Raw genomic sequence first — 18789 nt, 5'->3', positions numbered from 1 at the left:
AACCAGGACTACAAGGCAGTATTAAAATGTCTTGAGGATGGGCATCTGATGGAATGAACAGAGATCACTTGTACAGATCTAAGCTTTTGCCCTGATAATTTGTCTGTTTCTCCAAATGTTTACAGAAAAACTCTTGGAGTAATAGAGCACTTTTTCACTGCGGAGTCCTGTTTAAAGAGGGGGTATTACACTTCTGTGGGGTATTAAAGAGGGAGTGTCTCACTAATGAAACTCCTGCACATCACATCAGGTTTGTCATGGTGCTGTGTACAGTTTTGTGTCATGTTTTTGTGTATTTATGGAGAATTGTCATTTGGGAGCATGGGGGATGTAGGCTTGTGGGAGGAGCCTTGTACAGTCTTGTACAGTTAACCATAAGGAGGGTTTGAATAGGGCAGAAGAGATCACTAACATGTTATAATGATATAAACACTCCAGCTCCATCTTTATAGCACTCCTGAGTATGTCTGGTCCTGTTCTGTGGACATGTCCCAGTGTCTCTGTGCAGGACAAGTCTCCTGGTTGTGTCTCACAGAGACATGCACATACTGTTTGCTCTCCTCTCTCTCTCCCTCTCTCTGTTTACTCAGTGCTCTCTCGGCCATTAGCGCACATTAGCAGAGGAAGTGTGTTCATTAAACACAAGAGAAAAGCACTTAAGATTCTATCAGCTTCATCCCAAAGCTCACACCTGATCAGTCCTGCTTTAGACCTGCTGTAGATCTGGTTTAGACTTTTAGATCTGGTTTAGACACTGAGTAATGAGAAGTAACTTTTTAAATAGACTTTTAAAAAAATAGAATAAATAAATCAAATAAAGCTTTTGTGTGTGTGTGTGTGTGTGCATGTGCGTGTGTGTGTGTGTGGTGTGTGTGCATGCGTGTGTGCATGGGTGTGTGTGTGTGTGTGCGTGCGTGCGTGCGTGGGTGTGTGTGTGCGTGGGTTTGCGTGAGTGTGTGTGTGTGCGTAGGTGTGTGTGCGTGCGTGCGTGGGTGTGTGTGTGTGCATGGGTGGGTGTGTGTGTGTGCGTGTGAGTGTGTGTGTGCGTGTGTGCGTGGGTGTGTGTGTGTGTGCGTGGGTTTGTGTGAGTGTGTGTGTGTGTGTGTGCGTAGGTGTGTGTGTGTGCGTGGGTGTGTGTGTGTGCGTGGTGTGTGTGTGTGTGTGTGCGTGCGTGCCTGGGTGTGTGTGTGTGTGCGTGTGAGTGTGTGTGTGTGTGTGCGTGGGTGTGTGTGTGTGTGTGTGTGTGTGTGTGTGTGTGTGCGTGCGTGCCTGGTGTGTGTGTGTGTGTGTGTGTGTGCGTGGGTGTGTGTGTGTGTGTGTGCGTGCGTGCCTGGGTGTGTGTGTGTGTGTGTGCGTGCGTGCGTGCCTGGGTGTGTGTGTGTGTGCGTGTGAGTGTGTGTGTGTGTGTGTGTGTGTGTGTGTGTGTGTGTGTGTGAGTGTGTGTGTGTGTGTGTGTGTGAGTGTGTGAGTGTGTGTGTGTGTGTGTGTGTGTGAGTGTGTGTGTGTGTGTGTGTGTGTGTGTGAGTGTGTGTGTGTGTGTGTGTGAGTGTGTGAGTGTGTGTGTGTGTGTGCGTGTGTGGTGTGTGTGTGTGTGTGCGTGAGTGTGTGTGTGTGTGCGTGTGTGTGTGTGTGTGTGTGTGTGTGTGTGTGTGTGTGTGTGTGCGTGCGTGCCTGGGTGTGTGTGTGTGTGTGTGCGTGCGTGCGTGCCTGGGTGTGTGTGTGTGTGCGTGTGTGTGTGTGTGTGTGTGTGTGGTGTGTGTGTGTGTGTGTGTGAGTGTGTGTGTGTGTGTGTGTGTGTGTGTGTGCGTGTGCTGACAAGACACCAAGTGCCTTTTAGGAGTCACTTTTCAACACTGATACTGATGCTTGATAACAGTCTTGGAGGTGAAGGGACTTCAATAAACATATGTGTACAAAAGAGCATAAGGGTGCCCCAAAGGGACAAACAGACACATGGGTCAAGGGTTCTGACAGAAAATGAGAAATGGCCCTCAAATGTCTCACACTGACTGCAGCCTTCAAATGTGCAGAGGTGTGTTAGTATGGATACTTGCTTAACAGTATCTGTGTGCAGCGCCGCCTTTATGCTCCAACACACAACAAAGTCTGAAGATAGTCTGAAAACTCCAGAAAAAACACATCATGATGATTTTCAACAAATATCACTGAAAAACTTCTTCTAAATAAGAATTTGCTGAAAATGATTTTTGGGAATAAATACATAGAAATTAATTTTTTTAAATGCACCTGTTTTCCTCTCCCATGTGACGCCGAAAGATCCTGGACAAAACCAGATCTAAACCAAGACTAAACCAGAACTAAACCAGGACTGAATCAGGACTAAACCAGGACTAAACTAGAACTAAACCAGGACTAAACCAGGACTAAACTAGAACTAAACCAGGACTAAACCAGTTTTAGGACCAGGCTCCTCATGTAATCTCCTGTCAGTCATTTGTTGATTTCCTGTCAGCTCAATTTCCATAAATATCCATCATGTAATCACATCTGTGTGTGTCCTCATGCACGCTCCTCATGCACGCTCCTCATGCACGCTCCTCATGCACGCTCCTCATGCACGCTCCTGTACACGTGCATGCTGCTGTCCTCATCCTGTGCACATTCAGCTCCAGGTAAAAGGCTGTGCTGATACAGTGTTTTCATGTGCAGAGGTGCACACATGTGGTTGGATAGATAGAGTGTGTCAGGTGCCCTCGCATCCTCCTGCATCCCCATGTGTCAGAGGTCCTGTGTGTGTACATGTGTGTAGATGTGTGCTTGTGTGTGTGTGTGTGTGTGTGTCAGTGTGTGTCTGTGCTCAGACTGATAAAGACTTCATGTGGTTAATGCGATTTGTGATGGACCTGTCAAATCAGAGAGGACACAGCTGCAGACAGGTCTCCATGACGACCGCATCACCAGACCCTGAACCAAGACTGAGCCAGGATTGAACCAGGACTGAACCAGGACTGAGCCAGGACTGAACTGAGACTAGGCTGATCCAAAACGGTTCCTGAGTGGTTAGCACTTTCAGCAAGAAGGTTCCGGGTTTGACTCTCTGGCTTTTCTGTGTGGGGTTTGCATGTTCTCCCTGTGTCTGCCTGTTTCCTCGGGGTTCTCTGGTTTCCCCCATTAACCTAAAACATGCACCACAGGTCAGATGGTCGAGCTGAGGCAGTCCTGGCCCAGAACAGCTCAAGATCTGGAGACGGTCTCACTGCTCCTGACAGGTTTGACCCAGAGACATGAAAGGAAAAAAAAAAGTGAAAGCACTAAACCAGGGCAGTAGGAGGCGCTGTCCTTTCACACAAAACAGCCGTCCGGACATCTCTCATGTCCGTCAAAAACGGCACCAACCAAACTTCACAGGACTCCAACATTTGCAGCATCTCCAGAGGAATCCTGACCTGACATCGTCTTTTTGTCTCTCTTTTGTTTTTGCCTCGAAACTCATGTGAAATGTAACCCACCAAAATAAAAGCTCCTCTCATCACCCCCTTCACAATAAAATAAACGTCTCTCAAGATGAGAACCAGGACCAAACTAGAACTAAACCAGGACTAAACCAGGACTGAACCAGAACTAAACCAGAACTAAACCAGGTCCAAACCAGGACTAAACCAGGACCAAACCAGGACTAAACCAGAACTAAACCAGAACTAAACCAGGACTAAACCAGGACTGAACCAGAACTAAACCAGAACTAAACCAGGACCAAACCAGGACTAAACCAAGACCAAACCAGGACTAAACCAGGACCAAACCAGGACCAAACCAGGACTAAACCAGGACTAAACCAGGACCAAACCAGGACTAAACCAGGACCAAACCAGGACCAAACCAGGACTAAACCAGGACTAAACCAGGACCAAACCAGGACTAAACCAGGACCAAACCTGGACCAAACCAGAACTAATCCAGGACTTGTCTTGAGTCCCAGATGAGGTCAGAGAAGGTCTGACTTTAGAGTTTGTGATCCATCAAACTCAAAATGACGTCAAGAAAAAAAGAGGAGAAGGAAAGAGGAGGAGGAGGAGATATAGAATGGGGATGAGAGAAGTGAAATGTGTCTGCAATGTGTGGAGGGCGAGAAGGGAAGAGGTAAGAGAGAAGGGGAGAGGAGGAGGAGGAGAGAGGAGACAGACAGAAGAAAGAGAGGAAGAGGAGAGAGGATGGGATCTGTCACAACATCTTCTGAAACATCCCACGAAAGAAAAACACATGATGAAGAGAGAGAAGAGGGAGGCATGCAGAAGAGGAGAGGACGACAGGAGGAAAGGAGAGATGAGGAAGAGAGAGAAGAGGAGAGGACGACAGGAGGAAAGGAGAGATGAGGAAGAGAGAGAAGAGGAGAGGACGACAGGAGGAAAGGAGAGATGAGGAAGAGAGAGAAGAGGAGAGGATGACAGGAGGAAAGGAGAGATGAGGAAGAGAGAGAAGAGGAGAGGACGACAGGAGGAAAGGAGAGATGAGGAAGAGAGAGAAGAGGAGAGGACGACAGGAGGAAAGGAGAGATGAGGAAGAGAGAGAAGAGGAGAGGATGACAGGAGGAGAGGAGAGACGAGGAAGAGAGAGAAGAGGAGAGGACAACAGGAGGAAAGGAGAGATGAGGAAGATAGAGAAGAAGGAGGCGTGCAGAAGAAGAGAGGAGGACAGGAGGAGAGGAGAGATGAGATGAGATGAGTTTGTTTGGACGACTTCACTTTGATTAATGAGAAAGTGAAACTAAACAATGTGAGGGACTTGAACTAAAATCATCTCAAAAGTACTTTTTTACTTTTCAGTCCACTTCAAAAATGTAATGGAGAAGAAAGTAAAGATGCCTTTTCTCAAGTGTAGTAAAGTAAAATAAAAAAGTATACACTATAAAATGTACTTAAGTATCATTTTTGGGTATCTGTACTTTAGTTAGTACTGTATATTGTGCACTATAGGACGCTCTGGATTATAAGGCGCATTACATGAAATACAACAGTTAGATAAGTCAGTCAAACTTTGTTCAACTGTAACGTGTAAATAAAATACTGTCTGAGATGCTAAATTGTCCGTGTATTCACAATAAGTCATAATAGTTCAAACAGCTGGGTGATTCTGGCGTCCACACGTCCACATCTGTCATGATCCGAGTCAGTGTGGTTACTGTTCCCTGGAGTTCAGTTCAGTGATGATTCTGGTCTTGGTGAAAGCTCGGACCACAGTTGATACTGATCCTTAGCCAGTGTTGGGGAGTAACAGATTAATGTACCAAAGTTACGTAATCAGAGTACAAATTATAAGTAACTGTATTCAGTTACAGTTACTGTTTCAGTGAGTGGTAATTGGATTACAGTTACTTTGTTGAAATAAATGGATTACAGGGCGGTAATTTTCTGTTTTCACATTTTGGGTTAAACCAGGACTAAAACCAGAACTAAACTAGGACTAAACAAGAACTAAACCAGGACTAAAACCAGAACTAAACTAGGACTAAACCAGGACTAAAACCAGAACTAAACTAGGACTAAACAAGAACTAAACCAGGACTAAAACCAGAACTAAACTAGTACTAAACCAGGACTAAAACCAGGGCTAAACTAGAACTAAACTAAAAAAGCACTCAGAGAGTGCAGACCTCCGCCAAGGACTACAGTCCCCCTCATATTAATTGTGTTTTCCATAAATATTTGTCTCGTATCTTTCAATTTGGAATATGAAAGAGGATCCCATTGTCCATCCCTGAGTCAAATTTCATGGGGTTTGGTCAATAATTAACTCAGATATTGAGAAACTAAATTTTTGGCCCCATTTACCACAATGTTAACTAAAATTTCAAAGTGATCCAGAATCCAGGATTTCTTCCGGATCACCCCCAAAATGAAATCAGTTCTTCCTTTTCACATTTCCAACAAATCCTGAAAATTTCATCAAAATCAGTTCATAACATTTTGAGTTATGTTGCCAACAGACAAACAAACAAACAGACAGACAAACAAACAAACGCCGGCAAAAACATAACCTCCTTGGCAGAGGTAACTAGGTCTAAACCGGGACTAAAACCAGGACTAAACCAGAACTAAACAAAAAAGCATGACAATATCAAGTAATTCAAAGTATTCAGATTACGTTACTCACTTTAAGTAATTTAATGGATTATGTTACAAACTACATTTTGGTGTGTGTAATCTGTAATCTGTAGGGGAATACATTTTAAAAGTAACCTTTCCAACACTGTCCTTAGCCTGGGCATCCACGATCCGTTGGCAGATTGTGGTGTAAGTGGCTCGGCGCTGTCTCTCTGTCTTGGTGAATGTGTGTTCTCCTTCTCTCATCCACTGCTCCCACGCAGCTAAACGCACTTTCACTTTAGAACAGCCTTGAGTTTAAAGTGGGCGTTGTGAGTGTGTCTCTTGACAGGTGCATCTTGATATTAAAAGGAAACACAGTCTGTATTACTCCTGATGCTCCTGACTACAGGAGCCATAATGCTGCAAGTGGAGCGGCTTTGTACTTTACTAAAGTCGTACTAAGACACTCCAATAAATTCATATATAAGGCGCTCTGGATTATAAGACGTGCAGTCCTTCTCCCTATAGTGCCGAAAATAAGGTACATTTTACAGTCAGTACTTTTTAGTTTTACTTCACTACATTGACTGCACTGTGCTGTACATTCACAACACAGTGCTCCTTTACATAGTGGTACTTTCTTTGGTAGTATATGTGTGTAATGGTCGGTGGTGCAGTAGGTTCATAGTGTCCATGTGTGTACTAGTCTAAGGTTCTGTTCTGTTCTGTCAGTGTCAAGGCTGGATTATTACCAACCATTCACAACCACCACATGACACAAACTTTAAACATATTTTTCATTAATTTGTATGTTATTCACTTGAAAATGTTAAATAGCCAAATAGAACTCATCATTAACACTCATTTTATAATGACAACAATAATTATTATTATTATAATGATAAGACATGAACAAATCAAGATTACATGACCATGTGCATGTGTGTGTCTGTGTGCGTGTGTGTGCGTGTGTGCATGTGTGTGCATGTGCGTGTGTGTGCGTGTGTGTGTGTGTGTGTGTGTGCGTGTATGTGTGTGTGTGAGTGTGTGTGTCTGTGTGTGTGTTGGGGTGTGCGTGCGTGTGTGCGTGTATGTGTGTGCATGTGTGTCTGTGTGTGTGCATGTGTGTGCGTGTGTGTGTGCGTGCGTGTGCATGTGTGTCTGCGTGTGTCTGTGTGTGTGTGTCTGTGCGTGTGTGTGTGTCTGCGTGTGTCTGCGTGTGTGTGTGTGTGTGTGTGCGTGTGTGTCTGTGTGTGTGTGTCTGTGTGTGTGTGTGTCTGTGTGTGTGTGTGTCTGTGTGTGTCTGTGTGTGTGTGTGTGTGTGTGTGTGTGTGTGCGTGTGTGTCTGTGTGTGTGTGTCTGTGTCTGTGTGTGTGTGTGTCTGTGTGTGTGTGTGTGTGTGTGTCTGTGTGTGTGTGTGTGTGTGTCTGTGTGTGTGTGTGTGTCTGTGTGTGTGTGTGTGTGTGTGTGCGTGTGTGTCTGTGTGTGTATGTCTGTGTGGTGTGTGTCTGTGTGTGTGTGTGTGTGTGTCTGTGTGTGTGTGTGTGTCTGTGTGTGTGTGTGTGTGTGCGTGTGTGTCTGTGTGTGTGTCTGTGTGTGTGTGTGTCTGTGTGTGTATGTCTGTGTCTGTGTGTGTGTGTGTCTGTGTGTGTGTGTCTGTGTCTGTGTGTGTGTGTGTGTGTGTGTGTGTGTGTGTGTGTGTGTGTGTGTGTGTGTCTGTGTGTGTGTATGTCTGTGTCTGTGTGTGTGTGTGTGTGTGTGTGTCTGTGTGTGTGTGTGTGTGTGTGTGTGTGTGTCTGTGTGTGTGTATGTCTGTGTCTGTGTGTGTGTGTGTGTGTGTTTGTTTTGCTAAAATACCAAGATCCTTGTTTGTGAACGACAATAAAGCAGAAAACTGCAGCAGTGTCAGAAATTCCTCACATTACGACTGACAGAATACACAATCTCACACACTCACAATCTGATTGATCCAACTGGATGTTGAATGTTGAAAATGTCTTCTAATCTAGTTTCAGTACTCGAGCGAGTATTGATCTGTATCTGATTTTTAATACTTTTGAAAGCAATAAAATGTAAAAAACAACAAAGAGCCGTACTGATTCTTTACATCACTATTATTATTATTATTATTATTATTATTATTATTATTATTATTATTATTAAGACTCAGATTGTGTCAGAAAGAAAAAGCCAGCGACAGGACACTAGGCTAACCCAGGACATGCTAACAGGAAGTAAACAGGGGAAATGCTAACGCTAAGGGCACAGTCACTTCCTGTGAGTGAGGAAACATCTGGATCCTCCACTGGGTTTAAATTTAGAGCCACAAAACACAACTGCACACGCCCTGCTCTGTTTCACCAGCAGAGGGCGCACGGACTCCAGCTGTAGCTGCACTGAGGAGTGAAGCAGTTCAAATGAGGCGAAAAACAAGAGCTGCAAATTTGTAATCTGTAGTTTTCTGGATTACCATCTGATGATGTCACAAGGTGGAACAGAGTGTTGTGTTTTGTTTTTAAAGAAGAAATTACATGATGAAGTGAACCCGACAGAAAAAAAAAAAAAATCTCCTCGTTTTCTCCCCTCTGCCTCGCTCTCCTGGTTCAGTCCTGGTTCAGTCCTGGTTCAGTCCTGGTTCAGTTCTGGTTCAGATCTGGTTTCAGACCAAAGAGGAGCTGCTCTGAGCACAAATTCAAACCACATGTAGTTTTACATCAGTGTGTTTGGCTGCAGACATGAGCACATTGTAACACACATGTACAGTACAGAGACTGAACTTTGGCCCACTTTAGGTCTGATCCTGCTTCAGTCCTGCTTAAAGCCAAAGTCCAGACTTTGGCTTGAAGTATCTGTGATACCCGATATCAGCTGATTCCAGGACAGAGACTGAATCATTTATTGAATATTTAAACACAAACAGCATGAGGAAAAAATGATCCAAATGTGTTTTGCAACTGTTAGAACAGCTTTGTAAAAATACAACTTTAACATTATGAGACATTTTGGGCCAATATTGGCCAGTAAATCATCTTACTACTCTAAGAGACTAAAATGGAATATAGGCTGAACAGATAATTTATCGGTTCCACTAAATCCACCAAAATGTTCAATATCAGCACCAAGTATCTTACTCCTGTAGTCCTGTTTAAGTCCTGCTTAAGTCCTGTTTAAGTCCTGCTTAAGTCCTGTTTAAGTCCTGTTTAAGTCCTGTTTAAGTCCTGTTTAAGTCCTGTTTAAGTCCTGCTTAAGTCCTGCTTTAGGCCTGGTTCAATCCTGGTCCAGTCTTGGTTCAGTCTTGGTTCAGTCTTGGTTCAGTCCTGGTCCAGTCTTGGTTCAGTCTTGGTTCAGTCCTGGTTCAGTCCTTCAGGACATACTGTACATTCTTGGCCTCTGACACAGTGTGTGTAGCACTGGTGCAGAGTGAGATAGGACCAGGGCCAAAGGAAACCCCAGACTGGACTGAGAACTTGGTCTGGACTTGGTCTGGACTTGGTCTGGACTTGGTCTGGACTTGGTCTGAGCTCAGTTCTGGGGACTCACATGGTTATTTGATGTAGGTTTGTTGGTCAGAGCCAGTGAAGCACAGAGTGTAGAACAGTCCTAGAATCCACACTGATGGATTATGTCAGAACATCAGAACATCACTCAGATCACTCAGGCTTTATTATTTCTTCTTATTCAGTCAAGCTGCAGGTATAGATTTAACCTGAAATGCATTTTTCTCAAATGCCTTTTCCCCCATTTTTTATGTCCCTACATGAAGATCCACCCTTAAAGAAGCACCTACACACACCAAACATGACAGTCCTCAACACTGTGCTGAAGGTAACACAATCGTAGCACAGGGTTTGTCAACTGATTCATTTTATCACACAAAATTAGGCAACATCTGCATTTTTACCTTGTCTGGGATCCAGAACACACACTTCTCTAACACTTTACAAAGAATTAAGTCTGGTTACTGTGACTCTGCCCGAGTTCAGAGTGTGATTGACAGGTGGATCAGCCAATCAGGGACACATCTGTATCCAAACAAACATGGCTGCATATCACAGGACTGACAAACATGACAGATTTATATAGAATCAGTGAGCGAAGTGCTAAACTCTTCATCTGACACTTCTTCATGATGACCAATGAGCTTCTGTGTTTCACATGTGTCACTGAAATAAGAAAAAGGTTTAGTCCTTGTTTAGTCCCTGGCTCAGTCCTGGTTCAGTCTTGGTTCAATCCCTGACATAGTCCTGCTTCAGTTTTGCTTTAGTCCTGCTTTAGTACCTGGTTCAGTCCTGGTTCAGTTCTGCTTTAGTACCTAGTTCAGTGCTGGTTTGGTGACCAATAAGCTGTTCTCTGTTTCACATGTGTCACTGAAATAAACTAATCTGATTGGACGCTGGTGTCTGGTTCTGGCTCGAGACGTAGAGACTGATATGAATCTATGTAAAAATACACAGAGAGTTCAGTCTGGACTTGCCAGGCACATTTTGATGCCAGTTTTCTGTATCTGATCTTCAGTCTAATACTAAATCATCTTTTTCTGTAACCTTTAAAATTTTGTATCGAATGTGAAATGTAATCCTTCCATTATTCACATTTATGTCCCAAATATGTGAGAGTTCAGTCCTGCTTAAACAGAAGATCCTGTTTTATGATCTGCAGTGACATGCTACTTGGCCCTGGTCCCTGTCTGTCTGTACAGAAGTGCTCCTGTGATCAATGGGATTTCTACTGCACAAAGAAGCACAATGATCCTCTCCAGATCGATCCGTCCGCACGCGCTCACAAGTGCCTCCATCAGCTCAAACACTGTTATTAAAGCACACAAAGAAACATGCGCCAAAAGTCTGAACCCAGGACCATCAACGCTCCAGAGACCCAGAGCACCTGCCCCCAACACCTGCCCCCAGCACCTGCCCCCAGCACCTGCCCCAGCACCTGCCCCCAGCACCTGCCCCCAACACCTGCCCCCAACACCTGCCCCCAGCACCTGCCCCCAGCCCAGTGGAAGAGCACGTAACAGGTGACCACACATAATTCTAGTGTTGTAGTCAGTAAAGTCAGTAAACAAGACCAAGACCAGTCCGAGACTACAGGGTCCTAAAACCAGGACAAGACCAAGACCTCTGAAAGCCGAGACCGAGACAAGACCAAAACTTTTAAAGAGACAAAGCACCATCAAGACCGAGACCAGCCAAAGTCCAAACGTGCTTGGGTTCGAGACGAGATCAAGACCGTAAAAAAGACCATAAAAAAACAGTCTTGAGGCCGGTTTCAAGACCAATTTCGAGTACTACAACACTACATAGTCCTGGTTCAGTCCTGGTTTAGTTCTGCTTTATTCTTGGTTCAGTCCTGGTTCAGTCCTGGTTTAGTCCTGGTTTAGTCCTGGTTTAGTCCTGGTTAAGTCCTGGTTCAGTCCTGGTTCAGTCCTGGTTCAGTCCTGGTTCAGTCCTGGATCAGTTCTGCATTAGTCCTGGTTCAGTCCTGGTTTAGTCTTGGTTTAGTCCTGGTTCCTGGGTCAGTAACTATTATAAGCATAATATAAACAAGGACCAGACGTGTCTAAATGGTACAACAGATGTGATTAGGCTGATAGAAATACAAGAGCACAGCTTTAATTAGTGAAATGAAGGTTTCACGTGTCAGAAGAAGTCCTTCCTTGTGTGTAAACTCTTGGCATTTTGGATGGAGTGTTCCAGTTGATGACATAAGCAGAGGGATTCTGTTTTCCAGCTCACGCACACTTCCTGTATTTTTGTACTTTCCTTGTATACTATTTGTTCAACAAAGTGTCACTTGACTGATGTAAAATGATGATACATATTTTAGCTCCGGTACCAAGTCACAATTAGAACAACATGAAAACATCATCTGCTCTTTAAACACACTCTTGCCATAGCAAATAATAACTTCAAACCAAATATAATATATTTTCTGAAAGATGAATAAACTCCTCCACACTGAAACCCATACACAGAAGGACGGGAGGGCATCTGACACACGGGGAGGGGACGGGAGGGCATCTGACACACGGGGAGGGGACGGGAGGGCATCTGACACACGGGGAGGGGACGGGAGGGCATCTGACACACGGGGAGAGGACGGGAGGGCATCTGACACAAACCGTAGTAGGTGCGGTTCCACATCCTCCGGGTCACCTCCTGTCCTCCGGGACGCGCTGGTTCGTGGGTCAGGTCTAATCCGTGGATCTGGTCCCGTCTGTGGGTCTGGTTCGGTCCAGTTCTGGCGAGTTCTGTGAGGGACTCGTTCAGAGCGTGAATGTAGAGCATCAGACCGTCGTAAAAACCTCCAGCGATAATGTTCATCTGAAAGACAGTGGCAGAGTGGTTAGCCCTTCTGGTTTAGGGCCAGTCCTGGTTGATTCTGGTCCTAGTTGAGTAAAGTCCTGATTTAGACCTGGTTCAGTCCTGGTCCTGAGATCTACACACTTAAATACTTTCTGAAGATGCAAATCTGCTCTCTGGTGAATTTCGTTAACATGGGTGTGATTGACAGGTGGATTAGCCAATCAGGGACACACACGGGCCGTCAAAAAAAAGAGAGGACAAAAATGTCACAGAGAACTGAAAAGCATTTCTGCAGAATCAATGAGTCGAGCTTTAAACTCTGTTCATCTGAGGAGAGAGAAAAGTGATTTTGATTGTAAATGATAATTCTTAGTGTCACTGAAACAAACCAGTCTGATTGGACGGCCGTGTTGTGAGTCACAAGCTCACAAGGGTCTGACCCGGCTCCCAGAGGTGACACTGGGCCCAGCACCTGTGGTCCATCAATTTGAATTTGAATGTATTTGTTTGGAGGATAAGCCCCATGAGATGTGTCACCATCTCGTTTTCAAGGGGGTCCAACCACACAGCACCACTGTAGTCTTCACTGCTGGGCTCTGCTTTTGGTTTAGTCCTCATTTCTGGTCCTGGTTTAGTCCTGGTTTAGTCAAGGTTTAGTCCTGGTTTAGTCCTGGTTTAGCCCAGGTTTAGTCCTGGTTTGGTCCAGGTTTAGTCCAGGTTTAGTCCAGGTTTAGTCCAGGTTTAGTCCTGGTTCGGTCCAGGTTTAGTCCTGGTTCAGTCCAGGTTTAGTCCAGGTTTAGTCCTGGTTTAGTCCAGGTTTAGTCCTGGTTTAGTCCAGGTTTAGTTCTGGTTTAGTCCAGGTTTAGTCCTGGTTTGGTCCTGGTTTAGTCCTGGTTTAGTCCTGGTTTGGTCCAGGTTTAGTCCTGGTTTAGTCCAGGTTTGGTCCTGGTTTAGTCCAGGTTTAGTCCAGGTTTGGTCCAGGTTTAGTCCAGGTTTAGTCCTGGTTTAGTCCAGGTTTAGTCCAGGTTTAGTCCAGGTTTAGTCCAGGTTTAGTCCAGGTTTAGTCCTGGTTTAGTCCAGGTTTAGTCCTGGTTTGGTCCAGGTTTAGTCCAGGTTTAGTCCAGGTTTAGTCCTGGTTTAGTCCTGGTTTAGTCCAGGTTGGGCCCAGGTTTAGTCCTGGTTTGGTCCAGGTTTAGTCCAGGTTTAGTCCAGGTTTAGTCCTGGTTTAGTCCAGGTTTAGTCCAGGTTTAGTCCTGGTTTAGCCCAGGTTTAGTCCTGGTTTGTTAGTCCAGGTTTAGTCCAGGTTTAGTCCAGGTTTAGTCCTGGTTTAGTCCAGTTTAGTCCAGGTTTAGTAGTCTGGTTTAGTCCTGGTTTAGTCCAGGTTTTCCAGGTTTAGTCCAGGTTTAGTCCAGGTTTAGTCCTGGTTTAGTCCAGGTTTAGTCCTGGTTTAGTCCAGGTTTAGTCCTGGTTTAGTCCAGGTTTAGTCCTGGTTTAGTCCCTGGTTAGTCCTGGTTTGGTCCAGGTTTAGTCCTGGTTTAGTCCAGGTTTGGTCCTGGTTTAGTCCAGGTTTAGTCCAGGTTTGGTCCTGGTTTAGTCCAGGTTTAGTCCTGGTTTGGTCCAGGTTTAGTCCAGGTTTAGTCCAGGTTTAGTCCTGGTTTAGTCCTGGTTTAGTCCTGGTTTGGTCCAGGTTTAGTCCAGGTTTAGTCCAGGTTTAGTCCTGGTTTAGTCCTGGTTTAGTCCAGGTTTAGTCCTGGTTTGGTCCAGGTTTAGTCCAGGTTTAGTCCAGGTTGGGTCCAGGTTTAGTCCAGGTTTAGTCCAGGTTTAGTCCTGGTTCGGTCCAGGTCTAGTCCAGGTTTAGTCCAGGTTTAGTCCAGGTTGGGTCCAGGTTTAGTCCAGGTTTAGTCCAGGTTTAGTCCTGGTTTAGTCCAGGTTTAGTCCAGGTTTAGTCCAGGTTTAGTCCAGGTTTAGTCCTGGTTTAGCCCAGGTTTAGTCCTGGTTTGGTCCAGGTTTAGTCCAGGTTTAGTCCAGGTTTAGTCCTGGTTTAGTCCAGGTTTAGTCCAGGTTTAGTCCTGGTTTAGTCCTGGTTCGGTCCAGGTTTAGTCCAGGTTTAGTCCAGGTTTAGTCCAGGTTTAGTCCTGGTTTAGTCCAGGTTTAGTCCTGGTTTAGTCCAGGTTTAGTCCAGGTTTAGTCCTGGTTTAGTCCAGGTTTAGTCCTGGTTTAGTCCAGGTTTAGTTCTGGTTTAGTCCTGGTTTAGTCCTGGTTTGGTCCAGGTTTAGTCCTGGTTTACTCCAGTTTTGGTCCTGGTTTAGTCCAGGTTTAGTCCAGGTTTGGTCCTGGTTTAGTCCAGGTTTAGTCCTGGTTTGGTCCAGGTTTAGTCCAGGTTTAGTCCAGGTTTAGTCCTGGTTTAGTCCTGGTTTAGTCCTGGTTTAGTCCTGGTTTGGTCCAGGTTTAGTCCAGGTTTAGTCCAGGTTTAGTCCTGGTTTAGTCCAGGTTTAGTCCAGGTTTAGTCCTGGTTTGGTCCAGGTTTAGTCCAGGTTTAGTCCAGGTTGGGTCCAGGTTTAGTCCAGGTTTAGTCCAGGTTTAGTCCTGGTTCGGTCCAGGTCTAGTCCAGGTTTAGTCCAGGTTTAGTCCAGGTTGGGTCCAGGTTTAGTCCAGGTTTAGTCCAGGTTTAGTCCTGGTTTAGTCCAGGTTTAGTCCTGGTTTAGTCCTGGTTTAGTCCAGGTTTAGTCCAGGTTTAGTCCAGGTTTAGTCCAGGTTTAGTCCTGGTTCGGTCCAGGTCTAGTCCAGGTTTAGTCCTGGTTTAGTCCAGGTTTAGTTCTGGTTTAGTCCAGGTTTAGTCCTGGTTTGGTCCTGGTTTAGTCCTGGTTTAGTCCTGGTTTGGTCCAGGTTTAGTCCTGGTTGGGTCCAGGTTTGGTCCTGGTTTAGTCCAGGTTTAGTCCAGGTTTGGTCCTGGTTTAGTCCAGGTTTAGTCCTGGTTTGGTCCAGGTTTAGTCCAGGTTTAGTCCAGGTTTTAGTCCAGGTTTAGTCCTGGTTTTGTTTCCAGTTTAGGTTTTGGTCCAGGTTTAGTCCAGGTTTTAGTCCAGGTTTAGTCCCAGGTTTAGTCCAGGTTTAGTCCAGGTTTAGTCCTGGTTTCCTGGTTTAGTCCAGGTTTAGTCCAGGTTTAGTTCCAGGTTGGGTCCAGGTTTAGTCCAGGTTTAGTCCAGGTTTAGTCCTGGTTCGGTTGTCCAGTCCAGGTTTAGTCCAGGTTTAGTCCAGGTTTAGTCCAGGTCCAGGTTTAGTCCAGGTTTAGTCCAGGTTTAGTCCAGGTTTAGTCCAGGTTTAGGTTTAGTCCAGGTTTAGTCCAGGTTTAGTAGTCCAGGTTTAGTCCAGGTTTAGTCCAGGTTAGTCCAGGTTTAGTCCTGGTTTAGTCTAGTCCAGGTTTAGTCCAGGTTTAGTCCTGGTTTAGTCCAGGTTTAGTCCAGGTTTAGTGGGTCCAGGTTTAGTCCAGTCCTGGTTTAGTCCAGGTTTAGTCCCAGGTTGGGTCCAGGTCCAGGTTTAGTCCAGGTTTAGTCCAGGTTTTAGTCCAGGTTTAGTCCTGGTTTAGTCCAGGTTTAGTCCAGGTTTGGGTCCAGGTTTTAGTCCAGGTTTAGTCCAGGTTTAGTCAGGTTTAGTCCAGGTTTAGTCCAGGTTTAGTCCAGGTTTAGTCCATGGTTTAGTCCAGGTTTAGTCCAGGTTTAGTCCAGGGTGGGTTTAGTCCAGGTTTTCCAGTCCAGTCCAGGTTTAGTCCAGGGGTCCAGGTTTAGTCCTGGTCCAGTCCAGTGGTTAGTCCAGGTTTTAGTCCTGGTTTAGGTCCAGGTTTAGTCCAGGTTTAGTCCAGGTTTAGTCCAGGTTTAGTCCAGGTTTAGTCCTGGTTTAGTCCAGGTTTAGTCCTAGTCCAGTTTAGTCCAGTTTAGTCCAGGTTTAGTCCTGTTTAGTCCAGGTTTAGTCCAGGTTTAGGTTTAGTCCTGGTTTAGTCCTGGTTAGGTGGTTTAGTTCCAGGTTTAGTCCTCCAGGTTTAGTCCAGGTTTAGTCCGGTTTAGTCCAGGTTTTAGTCCTCCAGGTTTAGTCCAGGTTTAGTCCCAGGTTTAGTCCTGGTTTAGTCCAGGTTTTAGTTCAGGTTAGTCCAGGTTTAGTCCAGGTTTAGTCCAGGTTTAGTCCAGGTTTAGTCCTGGTTTAGTCCAGGTTTAGTCCAGGTTTCCAGGTCTCCAGTTTCCAGTTTAGTCCAGGGTTTAGTCCAGGTTTTCCTGGTTTAGTCCAGGTTTAGTCCAGGTTTAGTCCAGGTTTAGTCCAGGTTTTAGTCCAGGTTTAGTCCTGGTTTTTCCAGGTCCTAGTCCAGGTTTAGTCCAGGTTTAGTCCAGGTTTAGTCCAGGTTTTAGTCCAGGTTTAGTCCAGGTTTAGTCCAGGTTTAGTCCTGGTTTTAGTCCGGTTTAGTCCAGTTTTAGTCCTGTTTAGTCCTGGTTTAGTCCAGGTTTAGTCCCGGTTTGTCCAGGTTAGTCAGGTTGGGTCCAGGTTTTAGTCCAGGTTTAGGTCCAGGTTTAGTCCAGGTTTAGTCCAGTTTTAGTCCAGGTTTAGTCCAGGTTTAGTCCAGGTTTAGTCCAGGTTTAGTCCAGGTTTAGTCCAGGTTAGTCCAGTTCAGGTTTAGTCCAGGTTTAGTCCAGGTTTGGTCCTAGTCCAGGTTTAGTTCCTGTTTAGTCCAGGTTTAGTCCTGGTTTAGGTTTAGTCCAGGTTGGGTCCAGGTTTAGTCCAGGTTAGTCCAGGTTTAGTCCAGGTTTAGTCCAGGTTTAGTCCAGGTTTAGTCCAGGTTTAGTCCAGTTTAGTCCAGGTAGTTTAGTCCAGGTTTAGTCCAGGTTTAGTCCTGGTTTAGTCCAGGTTTAGTCCAGGTTTAGTCCTGGTTTGGTCCAGGTTTTAGTCCAGGTTTAGTCCAGGTTTAGTCCAGGTTTAGTCCAGGTTTAGTCCAGGTTTAGTCCAGGTTTAGTCCAGGTTAGTCCAGGTTTAGTCCAGGTTTGGTCCAGGTTTAGTCCAGGTTTAGTCCAGGTTTAGTCCAGGTTTAGGTTTAGTCCAGGTTAGTCCAGGTTAGTCCAGGTTTAGTCCAGGTTTAGTCCTGGTTTAGTCCAGGTTTAGTCCAGGTTGGGTCCAGGTTTAGTCCAGGTTTAGTCCAGGTTTAGTCCAGGTTTAGTCCAGGTTTAGTCCAGGTTTGGTCCAGGTTAGTCCAGGTTTAGTCCAGGTTTAGTCCAGGTTAGTCCAGGTTTAGTCCAGGTTTAGGTTTAGTCCAGGTTTAGTCCAGGTTAGTCCAGTCCAGGTTTAGTCCAGGTTTAGTCCAGGTGTTTAGTCCAGGTTGGTTTAGTCCAGGTTTAGTCCAGGTTTAGTCCAGGTTTAGTCCAGGTTTAGTCCAGGTTTCCAGGTTGGGTCCAGGTTTAGTCCAGGTTTAGTCCAGGTCCAGTCCTGGTTTAGTCCAGGTTTAGTAGGTTGGGTCCAGGTTTCCAGGTCCAGGTTTAGTCCAGGTTTAGTCCAGGTTTAGTCCAGGTTTTAGTCCAGGTTTAGTCCAGGGTCCAGGTTTAGTCCAGGTTTAGTCCAGGTTGGGTCCAGGTTTAGTCCAGGTTTAGTCCAGGTTGGGTCCAGGTTTAGTCCAGGTTTAGTCCAGGTTTAGTCCAGGTTTAGTCCAGGTTAGTCCAGTCCAGGTTTAGTCCAGGTTTAGTCCAGGTTTGGTCCAGGTTTAGTCCAGGTTGGGTCCAGGTTTAGTCCAGGTTTAGTCCAGGTTTAGTCCAGGTTTAGTCCAGGTTTAGTCCAGTCCAGGTTTAGTCCAGGTTGGGTCTTGGTTTAGTCCAGGTTTAGTCCAGGTTGGGTCCAGGTTTAGTCCAGGTTTAGTCCAGGTTGGGTCCAGGTTTAGTCCTCACCAGTGTGTCTTCTACAGTGTAGTTGAACATGTGCAGGGCGTCCTCCTTCAGGTTGTGGACGAACTCTTTGTACTCGGGGTTCTGTGGTTCTCTGTACGTCACGATCTTCACGTTCTGAAACAAAAACAGAAGTTAATTTCACTTTTTCACATTTAATCAACTTCTTTTTTCAGTTTGAAGTCAGAAAATATTCTATTTTCATGTATTTGTGTTTTGCCCAAGATGTACAGATATATTTTATAAGCAGCAGTTGAGGTCTAAACAGGGCGTTTTATTGTCCGAGAATCAGGAAATGCACAGTTAGCATGCTACTTGTGAGCTGTTAGTTGTTAGTTTTACTGCAAACTGCTGCTCTGGTCTGTGAGAGAGTGAAAAGTGCTTATAAAATCATCGTGGTGAATATTTAGGATGTAAGAGAGGAATAACTTTGGACGACTGCAAACTGTTTTTCAGGGTTTTAAATATCAGGTATCGAGACTTTTAACAAGGGCCAAATCTAAATTTCACATTTTTTACAGTTAGACA

General features: G+C 45.2%; 1 protein-coding gene across 3 annotated transcripts in view; it reads right to left on the bottom strand.

Annotated features, from left to right (window-relative positions):
• LOC110157880 (atrial natriuretic peptide receptor 1) overlaps positions 1–18789 on the bottom strand; it is a 92387-nt gene that overhangs the window by 45328 nt on the left and 28270 nt on the right. For all 3 annotated transcript variants that reach the window (XR_008633417.1, XM_055163274.1, XM_055163275.1), the window contains 2 exons: positions 18265–18378; positions 12169–12370 (listed from right to left, as the gene is read on the bottom strand). Coding sequence is in view for 2 of the 3 variants with exons in the window: in XM_055163274.1 (XP_055019249.1) it covers positions 12169–12370; positions 18265–18378 (316 nt within the window). In the remaining variant the exon portion in view is untranslated. The remainder of the gene's footprint in view (positions 1–12168; positions 12371–18264; positions 18379–18789) is intronic.

The sequence above is a fragment of the Boleophthalmus pectinirostris genome, unplaced genomic scaffold, assembly GCF_026225935.1.
Source record: "Boleophthalmus pectinirostris isolate CB_2022bp ecotype Guang Dong unplaced genomic scaffold, ASM2622593v1 HiC_scaffold_6, whole genome shotgun sequence".
Taxonomy (NCBI): domain Eukaryota; kingdom Metazoa; phylum Chordata; class Actinopteri; order Gobiiformes; family Gobiidae; genus Boleophthalmus; species Boleophthalmus pectinirostris.
This window is presented reverse-complemented; position numbering and strand designations above follow the sequence as displayed.